The 23,930-nt window shown below is 42.5% G+C and overlaps 2 protein-coding genes across 5 annotated transcripts in view; both read right to left on the reverse strand.

Annotated features, from left to right (window-relative positions):
* LOC125296145 (medium-chain acyl-CoA ligase ACSF2, mitochondrial-like) overlaps positions 1 to 8,796 on the reverse strand; it is a 22,723-nt gene extending 13,927 nt beyond the window's left edge. The window contains exons 1-4 of one of the 2 annotated variants that reach the window (XM_048245851.1): positions 8,624 to 8,796; positions 7,801 to 7,996; positions 6,916 to 7,044; positions 5,131 to 5,184 (exon numbers count right to left, since the gene is read on the reverse strand). In XM_048245851.1, coding sequence (XP_048101808.1) covers positions 5,131 to 5,184; positions 6,916 to 7,044; positions 7,801 to 7,996; positions 8,624 to 8,727 — 483 coding nt within the window. In that variant the 5' untranslated portion in view covers positions 8,728 to 8,796. Of the gene's footprint in view, positions 1 to 5,130; positions 5,185 to 6,915; positions 7,045 to 7,800; positions 7,997 to 8,623 lie in introns of those variants that run through there. The other variant, XM_048245852.1, reaches the window with a different exon arrangement.
* Positions 8,797 to 9,667: 871 nt separating this feature from the next.
* On the reverse strand, positions 9,668 to 16,425 carry slc16a5b (solute carrier family 16 member 5b). Of its 3 annotated transcripts, none has more exons than XM_048245716.1 (5): positions 16,359 to 16,425; positions 14,947 to 15,433; positions 13,368 to 13,511; positions 12,351 to 13,199; positions 9,668 to 11,059 (listed from the first exon to the last, which is right to left on the reverse strand). In XM_048245716.1, the coding sequence occupies exons 2-5, from the start codon at positions 15,422 to 15,424 to the stop codon at positions 10,791 to 10,793; spliced, it is 1,740 nt and encodes a 579-aa protein (XP_048101673.1). In that variant the 5' UTR covers positions 15,425 to 15,433; positions 16,359 to 16,425; the 3' UTR covers positions 9,668 to 10,790. The 3 variants fall into 3 exon arrangements, with proteins under 3 accessions (XP_048101673.1, XP_048101671.1, XP_048101672.1); XM_048245714.1 differs by lacking the exon at positions 16,359 to 16,425 and adding an exon at positions 15,842 to 16,069; XM_048245715.1 differs by lacking the exon at positions 16,359 to 16,425 and adding an exon at positions 15,963 to 16,064.
* Between the last annotated feature and the right edge of the window lie 7,505 nt (positions 16,426 to 23,930).

Raw genomic sequence — 23,930 nt, forward strand, 5'->3', positions numbered from 1 at the left:
GAAGACATTTCCCTACGTTTGAGCCTTTCATTTAGACGCAAACGGAGAATTCGCCCCGTAAAACGGTTATCCAAAAAAAATCCGGCCAAAGTGATTTTTTTGGAAAACTTAGTTTACGCGTTTGGTTGTAAACTGTGGTAAACAGAGTTTTGGGCAGCCAACGTCACAGTATGCGACAAAAGTACACCAAATGTGCGACCAATGTTTACATTAACATGTTCTCACGTGCGACTTCACATTTTGGGGCTGAGGTGATCATGGATGCGCTCAGAATAGCCATCGCGTTTATGTTGGTGCAGACCCTTTTTGTCTGTTTGCATTTGCAAATTCAGCTCCTCTTTTATGTGGAGGAGCACAGAAGAATTCTGATTGGTTAATGTGAGCTTGAGCTTATCATTAGACTGCCACTGTGGTTTGGCGTGCTCATGACAGCATGTATGAAAACGGTCTCGTGTAAATGTAGTTTTATTTGCAAACGTAGATGGCCAGATATTCGTTTAGGAAAATACCCTGCTTCATGTAAACGTAGTCTAAGCGGGAGGAGATGAAGGCATGGACAACGGTTTCAAGATCAGTTGCGGACAGAATGGGTTTCAGCTTGGCTATAGTTCTTAATTGGTAGAAACTGCCTTTGACTACACTGCTGACTTGTTTGTTAATATTCAAGGACCCATCTAACTGAACGCCCAGGTTTTTGACTAGGCTATGCAGGTTATGGCCTCCTTACACCAAACAACTCTGACAACATTTGGGAAAGATTCTTGTAAGATTAAAGTCTTTTGAGTACATTTTGAATGGGGGGCATTAGTTAAAAGACTATCTTTCAAGAATCTTTCCCAAATCTTGTCAAAGTTGTTTGGTGTAAGGTGGCCATTAGGTGAGAGAGGACCAAGTGCATTGCTTAGGTTGGCGACAGAGGAGGGGGAGCCAAAGAGAATTATTTCTGTTTTGCTTTCATTTAATTGCAAAAAGTTGCATGCCATCCAGGATTTTATGTCCTCAAGACAGCTAAACAGTTTGTTGAGGGTGGAAGTGCAATTTGGACTGAAAGGCAGATAGAGCTGTGTGTCATCAGCATAGCAGCAAAGCTCTATTCTTCCACTGGTTCTCCCCTGGGGTGTGTGCTTTCACCTCTCTTGTACATTCTATATACTAACAGCTGCAGAAGTCAGTTTGAAAATCATCAAGTTTGCTGATGACTGTCATAACTAGTTTGCTTAAGGGAGGGGAATTAGATCATGGCCCAGTGGTGAATGACTTTGTCTCTTGGTGTAAGAAGTCCTATCTAGAACAAAACCAAGGACATAGTAATTGATTTTAGAAAGTCTGCACCTTTGGATTGGCGGTGGAACTAGTGGCTTATTTGACCGTCATGTCCTTAGGAAGGCTCTGACCATCCCCTCTATAGAGAGTTTGTGCTTCTACCTTCAGGTAGAAGGTGTAGAGTTCCCACCCATAGGACTAAACGTTACCAACTCTCCTTTGTATGTACTGCCATTAACATGCTGAATTTGCTCAAACTATGTCACCTTTTCAATATTCTGCCTCTTTGTACTCTGGACTTTTGGACTGTTGCTCATCCTGGCCTCTCCATGTAGTAATATTGCACTGTGTTTTATTTAATGTACTGGTCCTTGTCTATCTGTGTTGTACCGTCTCCATTGCTATTTATTATCTTGTGTCTTGTGTCGTTGGTTGTGTCTTGTGTTTCTTGATACCTGGCTGCAACTTAATTTCCCCCTGTGGGATAATACATTTGATTTGACTTGACTTGACTTGATAATATAAATATTGCCTTGCAATAATAATTGTGTCTTATTCTTTCTTATATGATTACACTTTGGAATATATATGTAAAAAAAGTGACAGCATTTCACTTTTATTAATCAGTCTTGAAAATAATACAGGTAACAGACTTACACAAGCATACATATAAATATGTGAATGGACTTCCTGTGGTCAATAAACATAAAATCGACACATCCTCATTTGTAGCACATTTGGTTAAAAATGTGTAGCCAAAACCTTTTTTCGGACAGCGGCCATATTGAATTTAGGGAACTTGGGGGGTCCTGATATACCCAATCATAAATGTAAATATTCCCATGGTCAAAAAAAGGGAAAATAGACATCTCATTTGGCTCAAAAGCTATAGCCGAATCACTTTCAGGCGACGGCCATATTGGATTTGACCGCCATCTTGGTCTCAGGGACCATTGGCTCGGGCGCTCTGGCTAAATCATTTCAGTATGCCCTCAACTGCATCCGTGCCAAATATGGTTCTTGTAGATGCACAAACAATGGGGTTTAAGGCCCCATACTACAGCCAAAACTGCTTTTTTGGACAGCAGCCATATTGGAATTGGAGGAATAAGGGTCATAATATTAACGTTTCCCATGATCAATTAAGCTGATTTTATTTGTGACTCATGTGGTTCAAAAGTTATAGCCTGAACCATTTTTGGGCAGCAGACATATTGGATTTGGTCGCCGTCTTGTCCCCAAGGGTCGCTGGCTCCGGCGCCCTAGCTAAATCATGTATGACCTGAGCTACATCTGTGCCAAATTTGGCGCTTTTAGATGAATTTGCGCGAAAATGTGCTTAAGGCCCCCAACTATCGGGAACGGCCTACTGTGGACTAGAGGAACGCTTCATATCCTTGTGTCCGGTAAGGGCTGATTCAGTCTGGCTGCGTGGCATGATCGTGTCAACTGCGTGGCGTGTCAGTTTTTATTTTGGCTCCCAGGTTAACAGGTTAGAGCTTGCACACTACCTGCGTGACATGCACGTCTCAGGCGCGGCTCAAGCTGCGCCGAAAACGTGTGCATCCTAGAAATAAGGTCGACGGCTATTTTTCAAGCGAGACGCAAGCATGTTGGAAGCGTTTCCATTCAAAAGAGACAGTGAAGAGATGTTTTAATAGGCAGAGGGGCCGCCGCAGCACCGGACACGTTTCTGGTAAGCAAAGACATAGAAAATGCCAGGCAGCCGCCACACAACTGACACGCCACGTTCACGCAACACAGCCAGCCTGAATCAGCCCTAAGGTCTGCTGTTTATCCCTATATGGTTTGCCATGTGTTGAGTAAAGCATTCGTAAGATATACCACTGAGAGTAATGGGTGGACGAAGCACTGTGTGCAGAATGGACATTTCATGTACAGTTAAGAACACAATTAATCATACCCCTGCCAAATATTGATTTAATGCTGATTTTCTCTTTATCAATATGTTTGTTCTGACTGAAAATGACACCGTCACATCCCAAAAGTTTGTAAAACAATGTGGGAGAAACATGGAATTCAAAAAACAAAACGATTTCATCTTTTTTTTAAATTTGTATGAAAAATGGCAAGTCAAAAATTATTCATTCCCTTTTTAAATAATCAATGGAAACATCTTTATTTGCATTCACAAATCTCAAAATGGTTCTTATAATATCTACCAAGCCTCTCCATGTCTCCACAATGATTCTAGACCAGTTTTAAAAGTATTATTTTGGGATGTTTTTCAACCAGGGGGACCTGGTGACCTTTCAAAGTAAACGGTAACACTAAAGCAAGAGGCTACACTGAGATTCTGGAGGAAAAGATCAGGCAGTGTGCCAAGAGACCTGCCCCAATAGGCATCATTGGACCATTAAACCATACAATGATCCAAAACATACAGCCAAACAAGGCAAGAAATGGTTAACAGAGAACAATGTCAACATTTTAGAGTGGCCCAGCCAGAGTCCAGACTTCAATCAGTCAAAAAGCTTAGCACAAGGCCAAAGTGATGGCAAATAATCGTTCCTGCCTCAAAACCCAGATTGCTGCTAAAAAGGTGCGGTCCACAATCATTGTGGAGACATGGAGAGGCTTGGTAAGTATTATAAGAACCATTTCAAAAGCTTTGATGGCAAATAAAGATGTTTACATTAATTAGTGCATCGATTAGTGCAGTGTGATTTTCAGTCAGAACAAACATATTGGTCAAGAAAAAATCAACATTACATCAATATTTGCCAGGGGTATGAATAATTTTGTTCTTAACTGAATGTCCAACGTTACTTTTTTGCGCGAACCGTTTATCACAGTATAGGCACGCCTGCAGCTGTACGGCAGTAGCCTACGCACTGTGTGTACCATAAGGCTACTCAACAACGAGAGAGAATTTTCCCTGTATGTGTATATTCACACCAAATTGGCCCATCATAACTTCCCAACTCTGCACAGTATCCCATTGACTGCATGACAGTAGGCTATTTACAATTTCTGTAAAGTAACGCTTGTAAACACATTTTCAAAATCAACTTAATGCAGAACTATATGCACCTGCACACCTTTTGTTTGAGTAGGAGAGAGAGGGCTGCTGCAGACTAGATTGCCTGTGTGGCGTGAGCGTGTCAGCTGTGTGGCGTGAGCGTGTCAGCTGTGTGGCGTGAGCGTGTCAGCTGTGTGGCATGTCTGTTTTTATTTCGGCTCCCATGTTAACAGGTTAGAGTTTGCACACCGCCAAAAAAGGCCTAACGACGTCCCTGTACCTTTCCCAATCTGTGAATGATGTCATAACTTGCCTTTCTTTCACACTTTAAACACATTAAAGGGACAGTCAGCAATTGCAAGCAATTTCAACCCCATAACATGTTTTGTCACATTCAGCAATGGCCGCTAGCTACCTATTAGTAGGCTACACTGTAAAAAAAAAAAAAAAAAAAGTCTCTGTAGGCAGCCCAAGTTCCAAAATCTGGAAGCAAACAAAGTGGGGGCAGCCTGTGTGGAGTTTCTCTGGGAATACTGAAGGTAGGGGTGAGTTACCTCTCTGGCATCTTTAATTTGGTCCTTGGTTGAAATAGAATGCACTTTGTTTAATATGCACTAATAGATTTAAATCTAAATATAAAAACAAGCAAACAAGACTTCCTGTGCAATGGGACAAAATATGCACGTAGGCCTATATGAATGAACATCCGGCTTTTATAGACTATAATAATGTGTGTGCCATTCATCATAATCAGTTACCATAAGTCGGTGTGCCTTGGCCTTCTGCTTTGACCTTTGGTGTGCCTTAGCCCCAAAAAGGTTGCGAACGTCTGCGCTAGTGTTATAGTTTTGCACAAATTGCATGCATTTGTGGGACCCACATACCTTCCCCAGCGTAAACTCCAGTTCCTTCACCTGATAGGCCGGGTTCACTGACACCTGTGGGGAAGAGTTTGATTTATGGCCCTGATTTGTTTTAGGTAAAAACAGGGGAGGGTGTTAAATTCCTTGTGCCAGTTGGGAACTTCTCACAGCAGCACATAGGTTGTTGTTGGATATAACTATGTACTGTAATATGATACACCACTGTGCACCACAACACTATTTTCGCAGGGTTAGGGTTACCAACATGTTAAAACCGTTTTTAACTAGTGTGTTGTTTTTATTTGCGAGTTGCTTTGGACAAAAGTGTCTGCTAAATCATACAGGCTAACCATAACCACAACCATAACAAAAACAAAGCCTTCATAGACATTTCTATGAAGGTGTGAAGTGAGCACCTTCTTTGGTCTGTGTTTCACTGTTTCAAGTCCACAACACCCATCCCTGTCACGGTCGGGTCTAGGACCTGGGCCGTCGGAGTGGCAAACTGACTTTAACCCACTAGGCCACTGAAACTAATGACTCAAGTGCAGAGCAGACAAAGTAAGATTAACTGAGTTTATTTCAGGTTTTAGACACAAAAGCTCAGAAGATCCGAAAAAGTCAAAAACCGTCCAAAAAGTTAAATCCAAAAACATCAAGCCAAGGCGTCCAAGAGCCAAGCCAGTGTTCAGATAACAGGGTTCAGTCCGAGGGAAGAAAGGCAAACAAATCCAAAAGAGATACCTTAAACAGTCCGGGTCAACACAGAGGTAAAGAATCCACAGGGCAAAAACTTCCACAAATTTCCACAAAGGCTTAGAGCTTGAGACACACAGGGTTTCAAGACTTCAAGACACAATCAAAGAGCAGGGTTTAAATACACTGACACAATGAGGAAATGAGACGTGACCAGAGACAATGAGGAACAGGTTAATTGGATAACAAGAGGATTGGGTAACAAATGACTAGCTAGGGACAGAACTCTTGTTTTTGGCGACATCTAGTGGCTAAAATAGTAGTGCTAGTGGCTAGTAATCCCAGACTAACACCCCCTCCATACTCATGATGTGTAAGGACACGCAAGATGTGTTAAGACACATACCAGTACAGGATATACTGTATTAAGACACATATCACAGAAAATGACACCACATACATCAAGATACGTCACTTTCCCATAACAACCTCATTTAAATGCCAGTCTATTGCTATTCTACTGAGACCTATTTGCTGCCTATTTACTATCTTCAGCCATACTTAATCTCCCAAACTAACACACATTACAACCACATTAAAACATCCTATTCTCTTTGACCTGATACACATTTGTATTTATGTAATCAGGCCACACCTTACACCTACACCTCTTCCTACAGCCGTGGCCCACTGGTTAGCACTCTGGACTTGTAACCGGAGGGTTGCCGGTTCAAGCCCTGACCAGTGGGCCGTGGCTGAAGTGCCCTTGAGCAAGGCACCGAGCGCCGCCGTTGTAGCAGGCAGCTCACTGCGCTGGGATTAGTGTGTGCTTCACCTCACTGTGTGTTCACTGTGTGCTGTTTGTGTTAACTGTTTGTATTTCCCTCACAGGATCAAAAAAGTATATATACTTATACTTACAGAGTGAATTCATATGATATAGTACTATATGTTGTTACAATATATGGTTCAGGTAAGGGATAGGTTCGTAAGACATAATAACTTGTAATAACCACTAGAGTATTAACATACTCAAGTATGCTCTAATCAAGACACTTGGTATAAAATGGGACTTCTAAGTGAAAAGGAGTATTGCATTGTGACGCTCACCATGATGATTCCAGCTTTGGCGGTGGCATATTGGTACAGGATCCACTCATAGGTGTTGGGTCCCCAAATACCCAACCTATCTCCCTTCTTCAGGCCCAGTGCCAGGAGTCCTGCAGCTGCCTGATCCACCTGCAACCGGGACAACACATTAGCACATGTACTGCACTAATGCTGAGGTTACACATCTAGCTCTTAACCAACACTGTATGCCTTTCAACTGACTGTACTGTGCATACCTACAGTAGTGTTCTTAGTTATCTTAATGCACATGAGATAAAGTGAATTAACAACCTGATTGTAACTCGAAAATGGTGGGATTTTTGATCAGGCGTGAGATTTTTGGAGCAGGGTTTGCTTCAGAAGTCATGTACTAATATAAAAACAGATCAGAAAGTGTTCTGAGATATTACAGAATTAATGTCAGATAGCATACAAATAGTCTAAGTAGCTGCCCATCATTTTTGTGCTTTTTCAACACTGTTTTTCACCAACTGCTATCTTTTGGGGACTCTTGATTCAGATAAATATTTAACCAATGGTATGGCTGTGGGGGCAAAGTCAGTGAGGATAGGAGCAGGCTTCACTCAATTTGTCTACTTTTAAACTTTAAGAGTGTTGGCCTGGATAGTTATACATAAAGGAAAGTAGGAGAGAGGCCGCACTATGCATATATACTCTTTTATTTGCAAATGAAAGAGTATATAGGCGTAGTGCGACCTCTCTCCTACTTTCCTTTGTGGGGGCAAAGTCCAATGCAGATTGAGATTGTGCCCTTTTGTCTAATTTGGGCCAGGGTGGGTAATCGTTGGGTCCTATGTTTAGTTTATGAGGAATATTGATTGGCTACTGAGCCCCAGATGACAGGCAAGAGAAGCTTGAACTCACATCTTGCTGAAACTGACTGAAGGTTTTCCGAATACCTGACTTTGGGAAAACTACAGCCTCACGTTCCGGCCATTTCTCCGCAGCATTCTGCAAGCTCTGCCCAACCGTGAGGGGCAGGAGGGGTAGAGAGGATGTGCCGTGGACATAGCTGCTTTTAACTGACGGGATACCAGGAGAACTGTCCACATGGAGTGACCTTAGAGGGGGAGAGACAGAGAGAGAGAGATAGGTTAGGTTGAGGCAATGTTATGAAAGAGTGGAAATTGTGTGGACTTAAAGTTATTTGAGATGTGCCTCTGTCCATCTAAACTCTCAGTGGGAATATTTAAGTCCTGTGTGTGATCCATGAGAATCGTCAGCAACTGAATAAATTCTGCACTTCAACAGTTCCCTTGCTGCCATAGAAAATATGACTGATTTTACAACAGAAACCCAAGCTATTTAGTTAACATCATAAACACATGGAAATGGCCAAAGGAAATCAGCCAGTGGTTCCATCTGATCCTATCTAAGCAAGCCGAAATGGATCAAATGGCCAACAGAGACGCACATTGGCACAATGGCAACCCTGCTGCTCTGCTGCACTCCATCAACTTAAGACACTGGAGAGTAGTTTAGGCTACTTCTCAATGACCAATTACATACATTGTTTGGTTTTATTGTGATTCAGTCAACAGCAATGCAATACATACTCATTTTTAAACGAAGTGAGATCAGTTTCGAAAAAGTTCGTTTTAAAATATACTTACAGTATGGCGTAAAAACACGGGCTATGCAAAACATTTTCCACAACTAAACAATCAACTTCTCCTGGTGTTCTTACCTGCAACAGTATGCGCTAAGATTTTTCCAGACCTTTCGCGCTGTGCAAGAATGTGCGTATCGAGAGTATGGAAAAGAAGACGGTAGTAATTTTGTTACAATCATTTTTGCTTCGCTACCGGTGTCAGACTTGTGTCAAATTTACAAGTTTGGACAGAAACCTGCACAAACCAGTTCGTGTCTGTTCCCGTCACTGATTAGCCTACCTAAGACATTTGCAGATCTTTGGACTCATATCTCATTCGGGACTACAAATGAACAAGCTTTAGATATTATATTAATTAAAAGTAGGCTATATGCAAAATTAGCTTCTTTGAATTAATTTAAATGCTAAAATTACAAATTCGTAATGCAAAGCCACAAGATGTCGCCGGGGCTACACAGTAGGCTTATGCAAAATAAGGCTTATGCAAAATTAGCTTCTTTGAATCCATTTAAATGCTAAAATTACAAATTCGTTGTAATGCAAAGCCACAAGGTGTCGCCGGGGCTACACAACAGGTGCTACAGAAAACCTCATCCTCTTGTCATCTGGAATTCAACTTCTATCGTTTCCCAACCTTGGGGTCGGGTCGCCTGAAATTCAAATGGGGTCTGCTGACATACTGGGTATCTCACAATTGACTAGTGCATTAGCCTACATAAAAATATACATAACTTAAATTAAAAAATCGAAATCCCGTGATATCCAAGTTAAGTAACGGATCCTTCATTACAATCTAGCTAAGTAAAAATAAACTTAAGCTTAGACATGAGATGTTTGACGGAATTATGCTTGATCAATGTTCAAAACGAAATAGCAAAATCACCAGGCGCGCAAGGACACTTTGGGAAAATCAATTGCTCTCGTCTGGATGTTGCAACAGAGATGAGTTTCACTCTCTCGCAAGTCGCAACATTTGAATAATTGGGGTCCCCAACGTTTTGAGACATCAAAATAGGGTCACCTGCCAAAAATGAAAGCTATAGGTTTCAGCATTCCCATTTTCTGTCTGCATTGCAACCGAGCATTTTGGGAAGAAAGGTCATTGATCACTACACCAGGTCATGTTGATATTTTTTATTTTTAAAATAAGTCTATCAAATACTTGCTATTCCAAATCCCATAGAAACCATAAATCACATACATTTCATCTGTACGTTTATCTGATAAAATCTAAAAAAAAATAAGGCAATAACACTCAGGTAGACAATAGAAAATATTTGGTGTCCCTCAGCAACATTCCAGTTCAAGTCCTTCAAAAGGAGAACTTGTTTAAATTTTCTCAAAATATAAAATCTTTGTGCCCAGAAACATCATTGTAAACATGTTAGAGCATCATGCTCATGGTGCACTCTATTCATACAAACTGAAACTGGCCAGTGATTTTGATTTATATGATTATGTATACTTTGATTCATTAAAATATTTTTTAGCTGTAACAATGGCAGTTGAAATCTAATAAAAATGATATTTATAATTTAGGGTTTTCAATAACAAAAGCTCAATAAATCACAGGCCTGAGTGCATTCCACATTTGTTATTTACCACAAATGTAAAAACACACCAAGAAGCCATTTCTTGATCAATTCTATTACAGTGTAATAAAGTTATAGTAGTCTAGTAATCTAGTTGAAAATGCATTTTCACATTGTACAGCATTTAACATTTCAACAGTCTGTGAAACTAAGACTAAGTGAGCCCCCTTCTGCATCTCTCAAGACAAAACACCATGAAAAACCGTGGAGACATAGAGGAAGCAACGATGACAGACTGGACAGGGAAAACAAAGTGGAACATGAACAGGTCATTTTCAGTCAGTTGTTCTATGTGTGTTTCTGCTCTGGAGTCATAAAATGTGATGCGATCTAGGAAAACCCACCACATGGTGCACTCAAAAATCCTTGATTTTTGCTCCCTTTTTACCCTCTCTGGTGAAATTTCACCAAGTTAAGATTCTGATACCATCCTAGCAACATTCTGGACACTGTCTCCTAACAAAATCCAGGATACCATCCTCCTAAAATCTTGGATGTTGCTAGGATGGTATCAGAATCATAAGTTGGTAAAACTGCACCATGTGGTGTGTTTTCCTAGATCGCATCACAAATAAAAAAGCAAAAAATAAAACATAATGCAACAGGAGACATTCTGTTAAATAGATGCAGTATACGGCCATTCACACTGTTTAAACATCTGAGACGTTCACATCAGCGGGCTTCTCATCCTGTTCTGTCTGTAAGGGCACTTGGCTGTAGGCCACATCGGAGGTGGAGAGGGAGATGACAGGTCTCAGCGGGTGTTCCTGGGCGGGCGGGGTGCAGCTCCGGGCTTCCCGGTTCCGCTGCCGGTCCAGGTAGTAGAAGGAGCCCATGAGGAACAGGCCAGCTGAGGCCACGTTCACACTGCAGGCGTAGAAGACGTACGTGTAATGGCCAGTCCTGTCCATCAGCAGACCTGCAGGAAAAGCGAAAGGTCAGACTCAAATGTACTGTATTTCTATGAGCTACAGCCAGTATGAGCGGATCCTGTATAATGCTGGGACAACACACTGACATTGACTGCTCAGAGGATCCAAAACAAAGTTATACTAAACTAAGCCATTAAGTTGTTATAACAATCTCAATGCAGCTGTTGTCTAAACATTTTAGCATTTAGGAGTTGCTCGGGCCGGCACGGGTCAGACGGCAGGGTTGCCTGTGACAACGCAAAGGGCTCCTGCCTGGCTTGACATTTGTGTTTCCATGGAGCTGGTAACCAGAGAGGGTCTCCCAAGCGATAGCTGAAGTGGCTCCAGTCCGCGACCTCGCCGCGTGGGAGTCAGCTGGTGGCCACCAGAGCTGTGTCTGAGGAACAGGATCCAACCGCTTCCTGTGAGTGCACTCCACCCAGCCCCCCTCTGCCAATACCTAGACTGCTTTACCAGTACCCACCGACTCCCACACATGTGCACCCCCCCCCGAACTGATGACGAGGGTCCTCCATGGCCAGCACATTCCATTTCCTTGTGACTCCCTCACACATTCACATAACACAAACAGAGCTTTGAAGGCTCTCGGGGGGTTCTCCCTGAAGGCTCTCGCTCTTATGGACAGATCCACCATTTCCAAACAACTTTGCTGAATTTCCCCCAGAGGTGTAAAATGTCTACCTCACAGAGCAAAGAATAAAGAGCACACACACACACACACACACACACACACACACACACACTCAGATGGTTCAATCCACTGGCGAGTCAATGATCTGATTAAAATGTGATGCAGTATGCAAAGGCTCATTCAGGACTCTTTTAAAGGCATTTCTTTAAATCTAGAGGTTCCATCTGTAAGCCATTCAAGTTGTAAAATTTCACAAAATGGTCTATTAAATCTTCCTAACTCTTGAATGTAGTATTGCTACTGTGAGCTATACTTATTTAGTACATTCTAATGTAGTATTGCTACTGTGAGCTATACTTATTTAGTACATTCTAATGTAGTATTGCTACAGTGAGCTATACTTATTTAGTACATTCTAATGTAGTAGGATAGAAAATGTTTTATTATTCCCTTTCTGCCCCTTTCCCTGGGGACATGACAAATGAGTTTTCTCAATTAATCCCATGATAATAATGATAATGAAAATGATAATAATAATAATAATAACAATGATAATAATAATAATAATAATAATAATAATAATAATAATAATGTATTATGTAGTAGTAGTAGTAGTAGTAGTAGTAGTAATAGCATTGTTTCTAGACCTGCGAGTGGTGGGCCCATCAGCACAGTGATGCTCTCCATACAGCAGATGAGGCCCAGGGCCGAGTGGAAGCGCCGGATGTCCACGGTGTCCATCAGCACGGTCACCAGCAGCGAGCCGATGAAGCTCATGGAGAGGCCGAACAGCACCACGAACGTCAGCAGCACGGGGAAGGTGGGCACCATGGCGCACACAATGTTACTCAGGCCGTTCACCAAGATGGCCATCCCGAACATGTACACAAAGTAGGGGCTCCCGCGGAAACGTGGCAGCCCAAAGACCAGCGCCACCACTGGCCGCACGAAGAGGTTGACCAGACCCAGGATGGACATGAGCAGGGCGGCACGGTCCTGGGTGATGCCGTGTGAAGTGGCGTAGGGCACCAGGTAGACCAGCGGCACGGTGAAGCCCAGCATCATCCAGGCCACGCTCAGAGTGAACGCCCGGTAGCGAGGATGGCTCCGCAGGAGGTCGAAGCCCATGTGTCTGTGCAGGAAAGCCATGAGGCCGGACAGTGTGGCCCGCAGGCGCACCTTCAGTCCCTCCGGCTTCCCCTGCCGCGGACAGCCGTTGGCGCGGTCCTCCTGCCCCCGGCCGCTGCGCTGGGAGCTGGGCCGCAGGGGTCGGAGCACTGCCCCGCACACGCAGCAGTTCAGCAGGATCCCGCCGAAGATCAGGAAGCTGCCGCGCCAGCCGTAGTAGCCCCGCAGGAAGTTGGCCAGGAGTGGCAAGACACAGAGGCCCAGGGCCGTGCCCGTGGACGACAGAGCATTGGCGAACGCGCGCCGCCGCACAAAGTAGTGCCCTATCATCGTTATGGCCGGCTGAAAGGAAAAACAGAATCCCAAACCTACAAAAGAAAAGCGCATCATCCTTAAGCACTTTTTTCCCATTTTACCTTTAGAGGAAACCTTTGGTGACCCCCTTGAAAGAATATAACTGTGTTTAACTGTGTATAATTGTGTAATATAATATTATAATATAATGTAATGTATAATATAATTGTATGTAAGCCCACCTGTGAGGATGCCGGCTGTTAGGTACAGTTCTGTGATGGACTGAGCGAAGGAACTGGTCGCCATGCCCAGGCCGCTAAGGATCCCCCCGAGCATGACCACCGGGCGACACCCATACAACTCGACCAGGACACTGCACAGCGGGCCTACAAAAGCAGCAGAGGACGGATGCAGTCATCAACATGCAAATACAGACAAACAGATACAAATGGGCCAACACAGACCCACGACAATCAGACAAAGCACTCGGGGACATTGTTTTGAATCACTGATGAACAGATTTCAAAGGCATGCAAATCGTAATACCATTTTCTTCCAACACATGGGGAAAGGCACAATGATCATGATTAAAATACAAAGCTGTATTCTCAAACACAAAGTGAAAATTTCCCGCCAGAAGTGCCAGCCAGGCAGGCCATAATGTTACGGTGAACACTGGACACACAATAATGATGGGATTAATTGAAATTCCTGTGACAAAATTTCCACAGCTCGCAGCCAGGACAAAAAGAAAGTTGAAATGATCAAGCTAATGCTTTTAAATTACACTAATTTTAGAAGCGATTTTACAAGTCTTTGATGTAACAGTAATAATCCAGTTATTCACTCTGTTCAGGCAGTGCACAGTGCTGTACTGAGCACTAGACAGGCAATAACGACGGAATTAATTGAAATTCCTGTGACAAATATCCACTGCTCACGGCCAGACAAAATGAATGTCGAAATGAGTCAAGTTAATGCTTTTAAATTACACATATTCTAGGAGAGTTTTTACAAGTCTTTGATGCAACAATAATAATCCAGTTATTTCATTTCGGTCTTTGGGGCGATTAGGCTCTGCACATGACTGTCATGTGGAAGTTCCGTCTGTGTAGAACTCTGTAGAGCCACAGGTTTCAGAGTTCAGAGACAAACCAAATAGACAGAAACAGAGGAAAAAATAAAACATTTAATTCATAAACCACAGCTTGTATTTACCCTATATTGACTAAATCTCTAAAATCTATACTGGCCCAGTTTGAGGGCCCAGTCCAAAGAGATGTCCCCTGAATCTTTCAGAGTTGCTAACGACTCCCGACTAAGCATGTGTATGGTGACTCAGCAAGGGAACATCCTCTGCTGAGCTCATCATTACAGGCAGAACACACCAATGAGCAGCATGAATTTGGTTTGGAGTGTCCTTTCAAACAACAGTAAATGGACTGATACAGAGTCCTTAAACACTGACATACAAGAGCGTCTTTATCTTATCTCTAATTCCCTGCAGCCCGTCATTGAGAGCCCAGCAGCAAGAGAGACATGAATTATCTCTTTTCCTGGTAAAATGAAAGACACAGAGCATGGTGACTGGTGAGAACTGAGGTGTGGAGGCTACACTGGCCTCGTAACTGAAGCGTTCCGTTTGCGGAGCTTCTGCTGCAGCAATAAGCTTCCACTATAATCTATGGAATTGGCTACATCAGATAAGACAGTGGCACATACGTTAAAAAAAAATTAGACCAGTCTTCTAAAACTATTTTTACAATGGAGCACCTCAGTTGCGGACCAGGTGTAGCCCGGGCTTGAGGTAGGAAACTCTACCTCCTCCATGCAGCACAGCGGTCATGATGGCAGGGACCCAGGAGGTCTCGGTGTTGGTGGTGTTGAACTCAGTCTGCAGGTCTGTGTAGAAGATGCCAATGCAGGAAGGGAAAGCCAGGGTGAGTGCCAGCACCATGATGGTGGAGGCCAACACCACCCACCCCCAGCCTCCGTCAGGCGCCTCCGGTCCACTCTGCAGCTGCATCTCCTCCCGCTGCCCCTCGGGCTCCTCGCTATCACAGGGAGCGCTGGGCTGCCCTGATGCTGCCCCTTCCTGCCCATCCCTTTCCTCTGAGTCAGAGTCCCTCTCCGTGTCCAGCACGTCCAGCGAGTCCACAGACCGCAGGGAGGACGCCCAACTCCAGGTCAGGTGGCTTTGGCGGGCATCAGGGCTGCTCCATCGCACCAAGGTAGACTGGCCGTTTGATGGCACAGATCTCGGAGATTCCTTCTGGTGCCCCTCCAGTCCCTCAGTCATTGTGTTTGGCTGTAGAGGGGCAAACAACACCAGTAATGTATACCTCAATAAAGCTATGCACTATAGCATTATTCTAGTATTTATATTGACAAACATAAAAGAAAAAAAAAACATGCAGAGATTTTGGGATTGACAGGAAAGCTACATTTTCTTATACAGCAGTGCTAGAACAGACTGTGAGAACTGAAACATTTTCAGCAAGCAAGTTGCCAGCAGTAGGCTACCTATTCTCATATTCAGCAAGCTGAAATCGTATTCTAAGGCACTCAATGAAACTTTTTTTTCTCTAATGTATTTTCTACATAATCTAACGAGTGGCCAGCGAATATCCGCTTCTCTGTTAATTAAGTAGGCTAGCCTAATTGTTAAATAAAGTCATCTGGTTCAGGTGACATGAGTTTCTAAAAAGTTACTCACCGGACACTTCCAGTAACCCTTTAATTTTTCATCTTCGCGTGTATTGTATTGTATCCTATCACTGCCAGGTTTCGACAAATAAATTATGATATGAGCGTCTTTAGAAACTGTCATGACCTACCGTTACTCATTGTCTCGACCTATCGGCTACAACGGCGAAATAGAAACATCCACTCGGGACTGCGTTGCGTCAGCCGCTACTTTCTAAAAACCGCTGTCCTATCAAATTGGCGTCGAAATTTATGGGCGGCATTAGGTCTCTTGCTCTCAACTTTCACGACCATTAGGCTGAAACCTCCCCGGACAAATCCCAGCAGCCACTGACTCAGACATAGGCTACAACCTAGTGCAGGAGAGCCGTGATAATCTCCTTTTGTCATTATTATTGGCTAATCCACAAGGCTGGCGTGCTCTTTCACGGAGTCTTTTTTTTTTAAATAATTAAAACATAGGCAGCATTCTAGATTAATTTGTTGTTAGTTTTTCACCAGTTTGGATAGTTGTCCAGCAAGCTTACCAACTACTCAGTTCATAGATCCAACATCCATCTGGATTTCCTATCCTTCACCAGCGGCCTCAGGTGTCTGTAAAATGGCGAGATTAAACTGTTAACAACATTATTGATCATATAAAACAGTAGTTATCTACACTTAATTAAAGTAATGAGCCTCTGGTGATTTCACAAGGACATACCCCGGCAGGCAGCCAAACCTCTTTGACGGGGACGTGAAATCAGCGCATTTGACCTATATCCTTATCAAGTTGACATCTGCAAGTGACACCGAGAAGCTGACTCTAGATTCTGGTCTATGCCGTTTTCCCAATCATAGGTCACCTAAAAAGGTCAAGTAAGGAGAAAGTGTTAACCACAAAATGTGGACACCTTTATAGGCGATTTTAAGCTGCACAGGCTTTGTAACACTGATCTAGACTTGACTTCACTTTTTCTCCTTAACTATGACTATCCTGCTGCTCTCAATGCAATCTACTCTTTGCGGCCTTTACAGCAGCAAAACGGGATAGAGTTATGGTCAACTCCTTTACCTTTGCATATACTTTCCTAATATGAAATGTCCTATTATTACTTTTATTGCTGCTCACGCGTAGCCATGTGATATTGCATGGAGCCATGATATTCCATGTTATTGATGTTTGAACATCTTATTAGTCTCATGATACCATTTTTACCATCATTGTTAATAATTACTCCTGTATACTTTGTCTAAATGTGCAATGGATGTCATGTAACATAGGCCTACTTACCTATCTAGATGTCTTTAATATTCCCCTTTCAGCCAATTGTGCATTGCTGTTGTATCCTGTGTCAATATTGAACAGGATTGGTTGCTGATTCACCACTGTGGTAAATCCATCTCCTTTCCTGTGAATATGGGAAATCACAACACTGGTGGAAAAGGTGAATGCTATTAGGTGCGGCTGTGAGTTGTCGGTGTGGGTAGTGTTGATGGTGTTATCTAATGTTGATGTTATAACCGAAGTGTTTTATGTCTTCCAATTTGTATTGTGTTTGTGTGTGTGTGTGTGTGTGTGTGTGTGTCTGTTAGTTATACTGTAAGGTAATATTGTTTATGTCCACCAAAAGAGACTGTTTTTATTGTTTAATGCCAATGCCTATGTAGCACTCAGCTCAGAAATATAGTTTAATGATCTAAATTAGGGTTATTAAGTATCTGGACCAGTTGTAAGAAGATTTCTAAGTTAGACTGCTGGAGGTAGAAGGTTGCAATGTAATGACTCAGAACACTTGGATGGTGTATAGGTGTAATGATGTATAGGTTTTCTGTATTATAATATGTGAAATGTATTAAATAGGCAGTGGAAATATTACAAATATTAATAAAATACATCAAATAAGAAAATAAATAAATCACAAAATGTTCAATTCAATAAATGGCAGAAAATATCAAATCTCTAATCTGGTTCAAGGACCTACCTGGGTGAACCCGCTTATCTAATAAATATCTAAAATACAGTGTTCACGCGTCCAACATATCCAAATAGTGAATCTCTAATCAGTGTAAAATATCCTATATCAATGTATCTATTCTGTGGTTAGTAACAGTAACATTTTCAGAATGTATAGACCTCTCCAGAATAAGTCCCGCCTCCGTAACTTCCGTATCCATCCAACCTTCGGTCGTCAATGTCTATGGGAAATAACATGGCGTTTTGAAAGATAGCACCTGTCAAACTCTGTAGGTGACAAAGTAGAAAAAGCTGGTGGGCAGATTGGCCTACACACTTCTGCCATCTAGTTTCCACTGGATTTTTTGATTGTCGGTGCCGTTTAAGTAGTATACAATAGACTATACTACTTAAAAGGCACCGAAAATATGGACTATGCAAAGATTGTTAAGGCGGCGCAAGATACTTCGTTGTAGTTCATGTCTATGGGCGCGAAATGGGGATCGAATCCTGTCTGCATAAAGAGGCGTGTCGATGACGTATTGATGAGTGTACGTTGCAACCGGCCAACAGCAGCGGCATAAATAACCTGCGCACACCTGATATAAAGTCGATTTTCTCCAGACTGGAATGTTCAAAAATGCTAAAAATGTACCTGAAATGTTCAGAAGGGTTTGAGGATCATGAAAACGTGCCCAAAATTCACATTCTTAACTCTATAGAACCAAGACCTTAGCATATGTGGTAAAATTCTGAGCTATGCCCATAGACTTCAATGGAGCAGTCGCTGCCTCTGCTCTACATAAAGGGGGATTTTGACCCCCCCCCCCCCCCCTCCCCTCGTGCGATCCGGGTTCCCGGAAGTGGCTCCTGATGAAATATCTTGCTCCAGCTTAACAATCTTTGGACTATGTAAATGTAAGGCAGTGTATTTGTAGCGCCACTAGGTGTCACTGCAGGACCATGTATTATTTATATTTTCGTTAGTTTAACTCTGATTGTTCCTTTTGCTACACAGTAGGGTTGATGCGTGTTTAGCCTAGAACTCCATCTTTTTTTTAGTATATGCCATCGACCTTATAGGTAAGCCACGTTATTTTCATGAGTTAATTAAATATAAAATATCTTGGGTAATACTACTTAGAGAGTTCGTTTTGTTGAGCTATTGTTTAAACCTAGTTATTGAAGACTTAAATGCTGAGTCATTCTGAGAATAAGAGTTTTTAAGAGCGAGTAATGTGGCCACGAATACAGTGCTAAGCTATGTGTTATTGTGCTAGTTAGTGTTTTGGTATCCGTTAGCACTTGAATGTAATATAGGGATTCATTAACGTTTGAATGTGCAACTGAAGTGCATTAGGATTTTTTCATACTGGTTATAAATAGAGTATATGCCATCAATAGGGTTGGGTATCGTTTCAATTAGAACGATTCCAATTCCGATTTCTTATTTGGATTCCGGTTCCTAACGATTCTCGATTCCGATTTTCTTTTAAAGGCAGGGTCAAAAAAAGTTTAGGATATTTTAAATGAGCTAGCTAACCAACGGTCTTTCTCAGGGTATCTGCACATTTTCCAAGTGCAAATTTAAAGACTTTTTAAGACCTTTTCAAGACATCTAAATGAAAATTAAGACTAAAAAGATATAGATAGATAGATAGATACACTGGAAATTTATCTTTGGGACTCTGGCGACATAAAAACACACAGCAACAGACATATAAGTTAAATTATAGTTACATAAATAGTTAAAAAATATAAATGAATAAATACTAGTGCAGTTCTCGTTACTGATCCTTCTCATCATCACCCTGACTGGGTGGTGCATGAGTAAGTGGGGGGGGGGGGAGTTATTTTAGTAGCTGAAAGGATGGATGAAGGGGATGGGTGGGGTCATTGAAGACCTGGATGGCCTTTTGTGTTATGGAACGGCTGTATAGAGTGTGGAGTTGTAACTGCTTTTCTCCTGTAATTTTGCTGGCTTGGTTTACCACCTGAGCCAGCTTTTTGGTATTGGAGATGGTATTGTTCATACGGACACGCTGGGGCCTTTCCCTCAGAAACTCCCTAATCCATAGAATGAGACTATGGCTGACCTTCAGGGCACTTTGGTGTCCCAGCAGAAGATGGGGCTGAACAGTATTGAATGCAGAGGAGAAGTCCATAAAAAGTACACGGGTGAATGTTTTGGCCTTGTCTAGGTGACTGTGAATTTTTTCTAGGAGAGTGAGAGTGGCATCCTCCACACTTCGATCAGCTTTATAAGCAAACTGCATGGGGTCCATATGCTCAGACGTTTGCAGTTTTAGTTCTCTGCACACTAGACGCTCCAAGCACTTGCATAATAAAGAGGTCAGGGCAATGGGTCTGAAGTCATTGAGTGACTTGGGGCGTGTTGTTTTAGGCACTGGGATAATAGTCGCCATTTTCCAGGCCTGAGGAACAAAACTGGTGCTGAGGAACAGCTGGAATAGCTGGGTGAAGATGGGACCCAGTTGAGTGGCACACTCTTTCAGTACCCTTCCCTTGAGGCCATCTGGTCCAGGGGCCTTGCGGGGGTTAACACGCTGGAGGACTGAAGTCACATCCCTTTCCCTTAGTGTCACAGGCATAGCTCTCATCCCCTCACAGGCAAAATCACATTTGTCACTGAAGTCATATTTATCAAACCTAGAGTAAAAAACATTCAGATCATTTGAGAGACTGACAGGGTCTTCACACCGAGGTGTTACTTTATGATTCCTTCCCATCATAGTGTTAAGTCCTCTCCAGGCATCTCTTGCATTCCCATTCCTTAAATTCCCCTCAACCTTGTCTTTATAATCCAGTTTGGCCTTTTTGGTTAAACTCCTCAATTCTTTCTGTAGTTCTTTCACTTTTTGCTGATCTCCCCTTAAAAAGGCATTTTTTTTTCTGGTTTAAGTTGTGTTTTAGTTCTTTACTGACCCCATGGTTTATTATTGGGATAGATTCTGACCCTTTTTGTTTTTATGACAGCGTCCACACAGAATTGAATATAACTAGTGATAGTGTCTGTTAGTAGTTCATAATCATTGCAGGCTACCTTCTCATTAAAGAACATGTCCCAGTTGGTTAGATCAAAACAACTCCTCAGCTGTTCAATTGCTCCATTTGTCCAGACTTGAATATCCTTGACAGCCGGTTTTTCGCTTTTTAGTTTCTGACGGTACTTAGGTAAAAGGTGGATGACATTATGATCAGATCGTCCTAAAGGAGGACGGCATCTGGAAACATAAGCTCCCTCTACATTGCCATAGCACTGATCAAGGGTCTTAGCCATTCTCGTTGGGCAGGTAATATATTGTTCCAAATTTGGCAGGTGGGTAGAGATATTACATCTGTTAAAATCTCCCAACAAGAAGATCGGATCATCAGAGGAGGCACGTTGTGCTCTGTTGTAACTGGCAGCTATGCGCTCAGCAGCTTGCACGTAATCAGGGCCTGGAACGTATACCAATATGACTGTGATTTGCCCGAACTCTCTGGGCAAATAGTGTGGTCGAATAGACACAGTCATGTTCTCAAAATGAGTGGAGCAATCAGTTTCACGTACCGTAAAGTTGGTGGCCCATTTGGTGTTTATAAACATACATAATCCACCCCCTATGCAGACATATATATGACTGTTTATGAAATAGTTTTTTTTCCCTACTAATTTTAACCCCCACCCCATTTTGGATGTCTACAGAAGTTACCAAATATACTTTGGCGAAAGAAAAATAATTGTGTGTGAATTACCTCCACAGCTATAAATGCCCAATTTTAGGGTCTGGGCTGCTTGCTTTTGAAGCTGGCTGTACATATTTGGTTTTGCTTACTACTGAGGCTGACTGTTCTTCACCTGTGTCTGTAGTAGCCTAGGGCTACTTGCCAAAGACATGTGCACTGGACTGGATTCCCTTCAATATTTTTTTCAAAGTTAGACTAAGCTATTTACATATTTTAATAAGCCTACTTTATATAATTTACTATGTGCATCTATTGTCCAATATGCAGCACAGCAAATTAAAGTTAATCCACTGCTTTACATTTTGCATACCAGTTGTATCTAAACCAACCAAAGCTTGACTGAAACATTGTAAAACCATTGACTTGTTTTAAATTAATTAAGAGACAGGTCCTCCTCGCATGATCCTGCTGAAAACTGCTGGTTTCATCTCAAGCACGCACGTATTATGAACGCACATATTTTTTTTTTTTTTATGTAGCAGTCGCCGACATTCAAAAAAAAATATCGCGGTTATATTTCACAACTTTTTATGAAGTAGGCCTAGCCTACTGGGAAACGCTGGCAAGCAAGCTGCTGGCAGATATTACAGGAAGGCTATTATAATTTGGACAGATATTTTCTTCCCTAGGCTAGGCCAGCAACACACGCTGGAAAGATCCAAACAGATCAACTAGTATTTCCTCCTGATTGCGAAGCACTGCACATAATTTGACCAGCAGTCTTCGCATCCATAGTTTGTGAAACGATGCTGCGTCCGAGCAAAGACTTTAGATGCCAAGCGCAACTCCAAAAAGGAGAACAAATGAGCGTCTGGTTTCAGGCTGCGCCGGACGCCGGACAGGGCTTTTAAAATCCATATGTCCGGCCTAAATTCGAACATATGGCCAACCTATCGCTAACTGGCTTACCAACTCTTTCTCCCGCTCATTCTACCATAGGCTCCCTCATTCCACGTAGGCTACCTGTCTATCTCTCAGGCCTTAGCTACACCACGAAAACGTCAGGCATATTATTTTGTACATAGGCCTACTGTATTATTACCGTTTTCACACCTTTAACCAAACCCGTGAAAAACATCTTCACTCTGCAACCACTACACTTCCTCCCGTAGCCTAATAGCCTAGTCACTTATACAGTTTAAATACACGAAACTGGATGGAGACATCACTCGCTCTCTTGCACTCGCTGGCGGTCCCATACGCACATTTAATACCTCTCTTTCGAAAATTCAGTTGTATTTAAGACGTTTTAAGGATCCGCGGGAACCCTGCTTTCTGAATGAAATAGTCTGACATTCTCCATGAATTTTTATTCTATGAACTATGCGCTTCTTCGTTGGTGTTCAGCCGTTTCTTCTTCCGGTCGGCGGACTGGGAATCGAAACTAGGAATCGAAATTTAAACTTTTGAACGATTCCGGGAAAATCGCAAAGATAGTCCCGGTTCCAACCAATACTCGATATTCGATACCCAAGCCTAGCCATCAACCTTATAGATGCTGTTTATGAAGCCCAGTAAACTACTGTCTGCCACAATCCCGAACCCTTCTGTGTCCGTGTCTCCCTTCCTACCGGATGCACCCTCACGTTCACAATAATAACACAACGCAGAGTAGCAGTGGAGGTGCTGGAAGCCGGCGGCGTGCGCGGATGGAGAGCTAGAGGGCTACATAAACATGAACAATTTATCATTAAAGCAAGTTTATATAATGAGTTTGTTGTAAATTGGCAATAGGCTAATTGTTGTCATATGGCAACAGCATGCATACGAACCTATTTATGTCCATTCAAATTAATGATATTGTAGCGACCGGCTGTCAATCAGGGAGTGCCCGCGCTATGCATAACCCCGGGCACGCTCATGGTTGGCAGCCTGGTGAGAGGGGGGCGGAACCCCCGGGGAATATAGGTTACTGTTCGGGAAAAGTTCTGCTCTTTCGGTTCTGGGCCTGACACGGCCCGCTGTGTGTTACATGCTGCATTGTGTGCTTTGTGACAATAAACAAGTTCATGAAACTTTGGCTCTTGGTGAAACGCTACAATATCATAGGATTACAATAAGATTGCATAGCACTAGGATACTCTAAGAATATTTACAACTTGATACAACTTGAAAATATTTTTTAAAGCTACCTTGTGTAAGAACTTCTCCCATCTAGCGGTGAAATTCGGAACTACCCCTATTACCGTCGGTCCCGTATTTCCACCGTCTTGTGTGTATGTGTCACTTAATATCCATTTCTATACAAACCAAGACAGCGGACTCCTAAAGAAACGCAACCACCCACACCATAGGTGTATCTACATTAGCTATGTACCAAAAATGACATTTTACCATGACTCGAAGAGCTGTAAACAGTGTTGTAAGGCTGCGTGTACACAACCGCTTGGAGCTCCAGTGGAATTTTAATTTC

Source organism: Alosa alosa, chromosome 6 (genome assembly GCF_017589495.1).
Source record: "Alosa alosa isolate M-15738 ecotype Scorff River chromosome 6, AALO_Geno_1.1, whole genome shotgun sequence".
Classification (NCBI taxonomy): Eukaryota; Metazoa; Chordata; class Actinopteri; order Clupeiformes; family Clupeidae; genus Alosa; species Alosa alosa.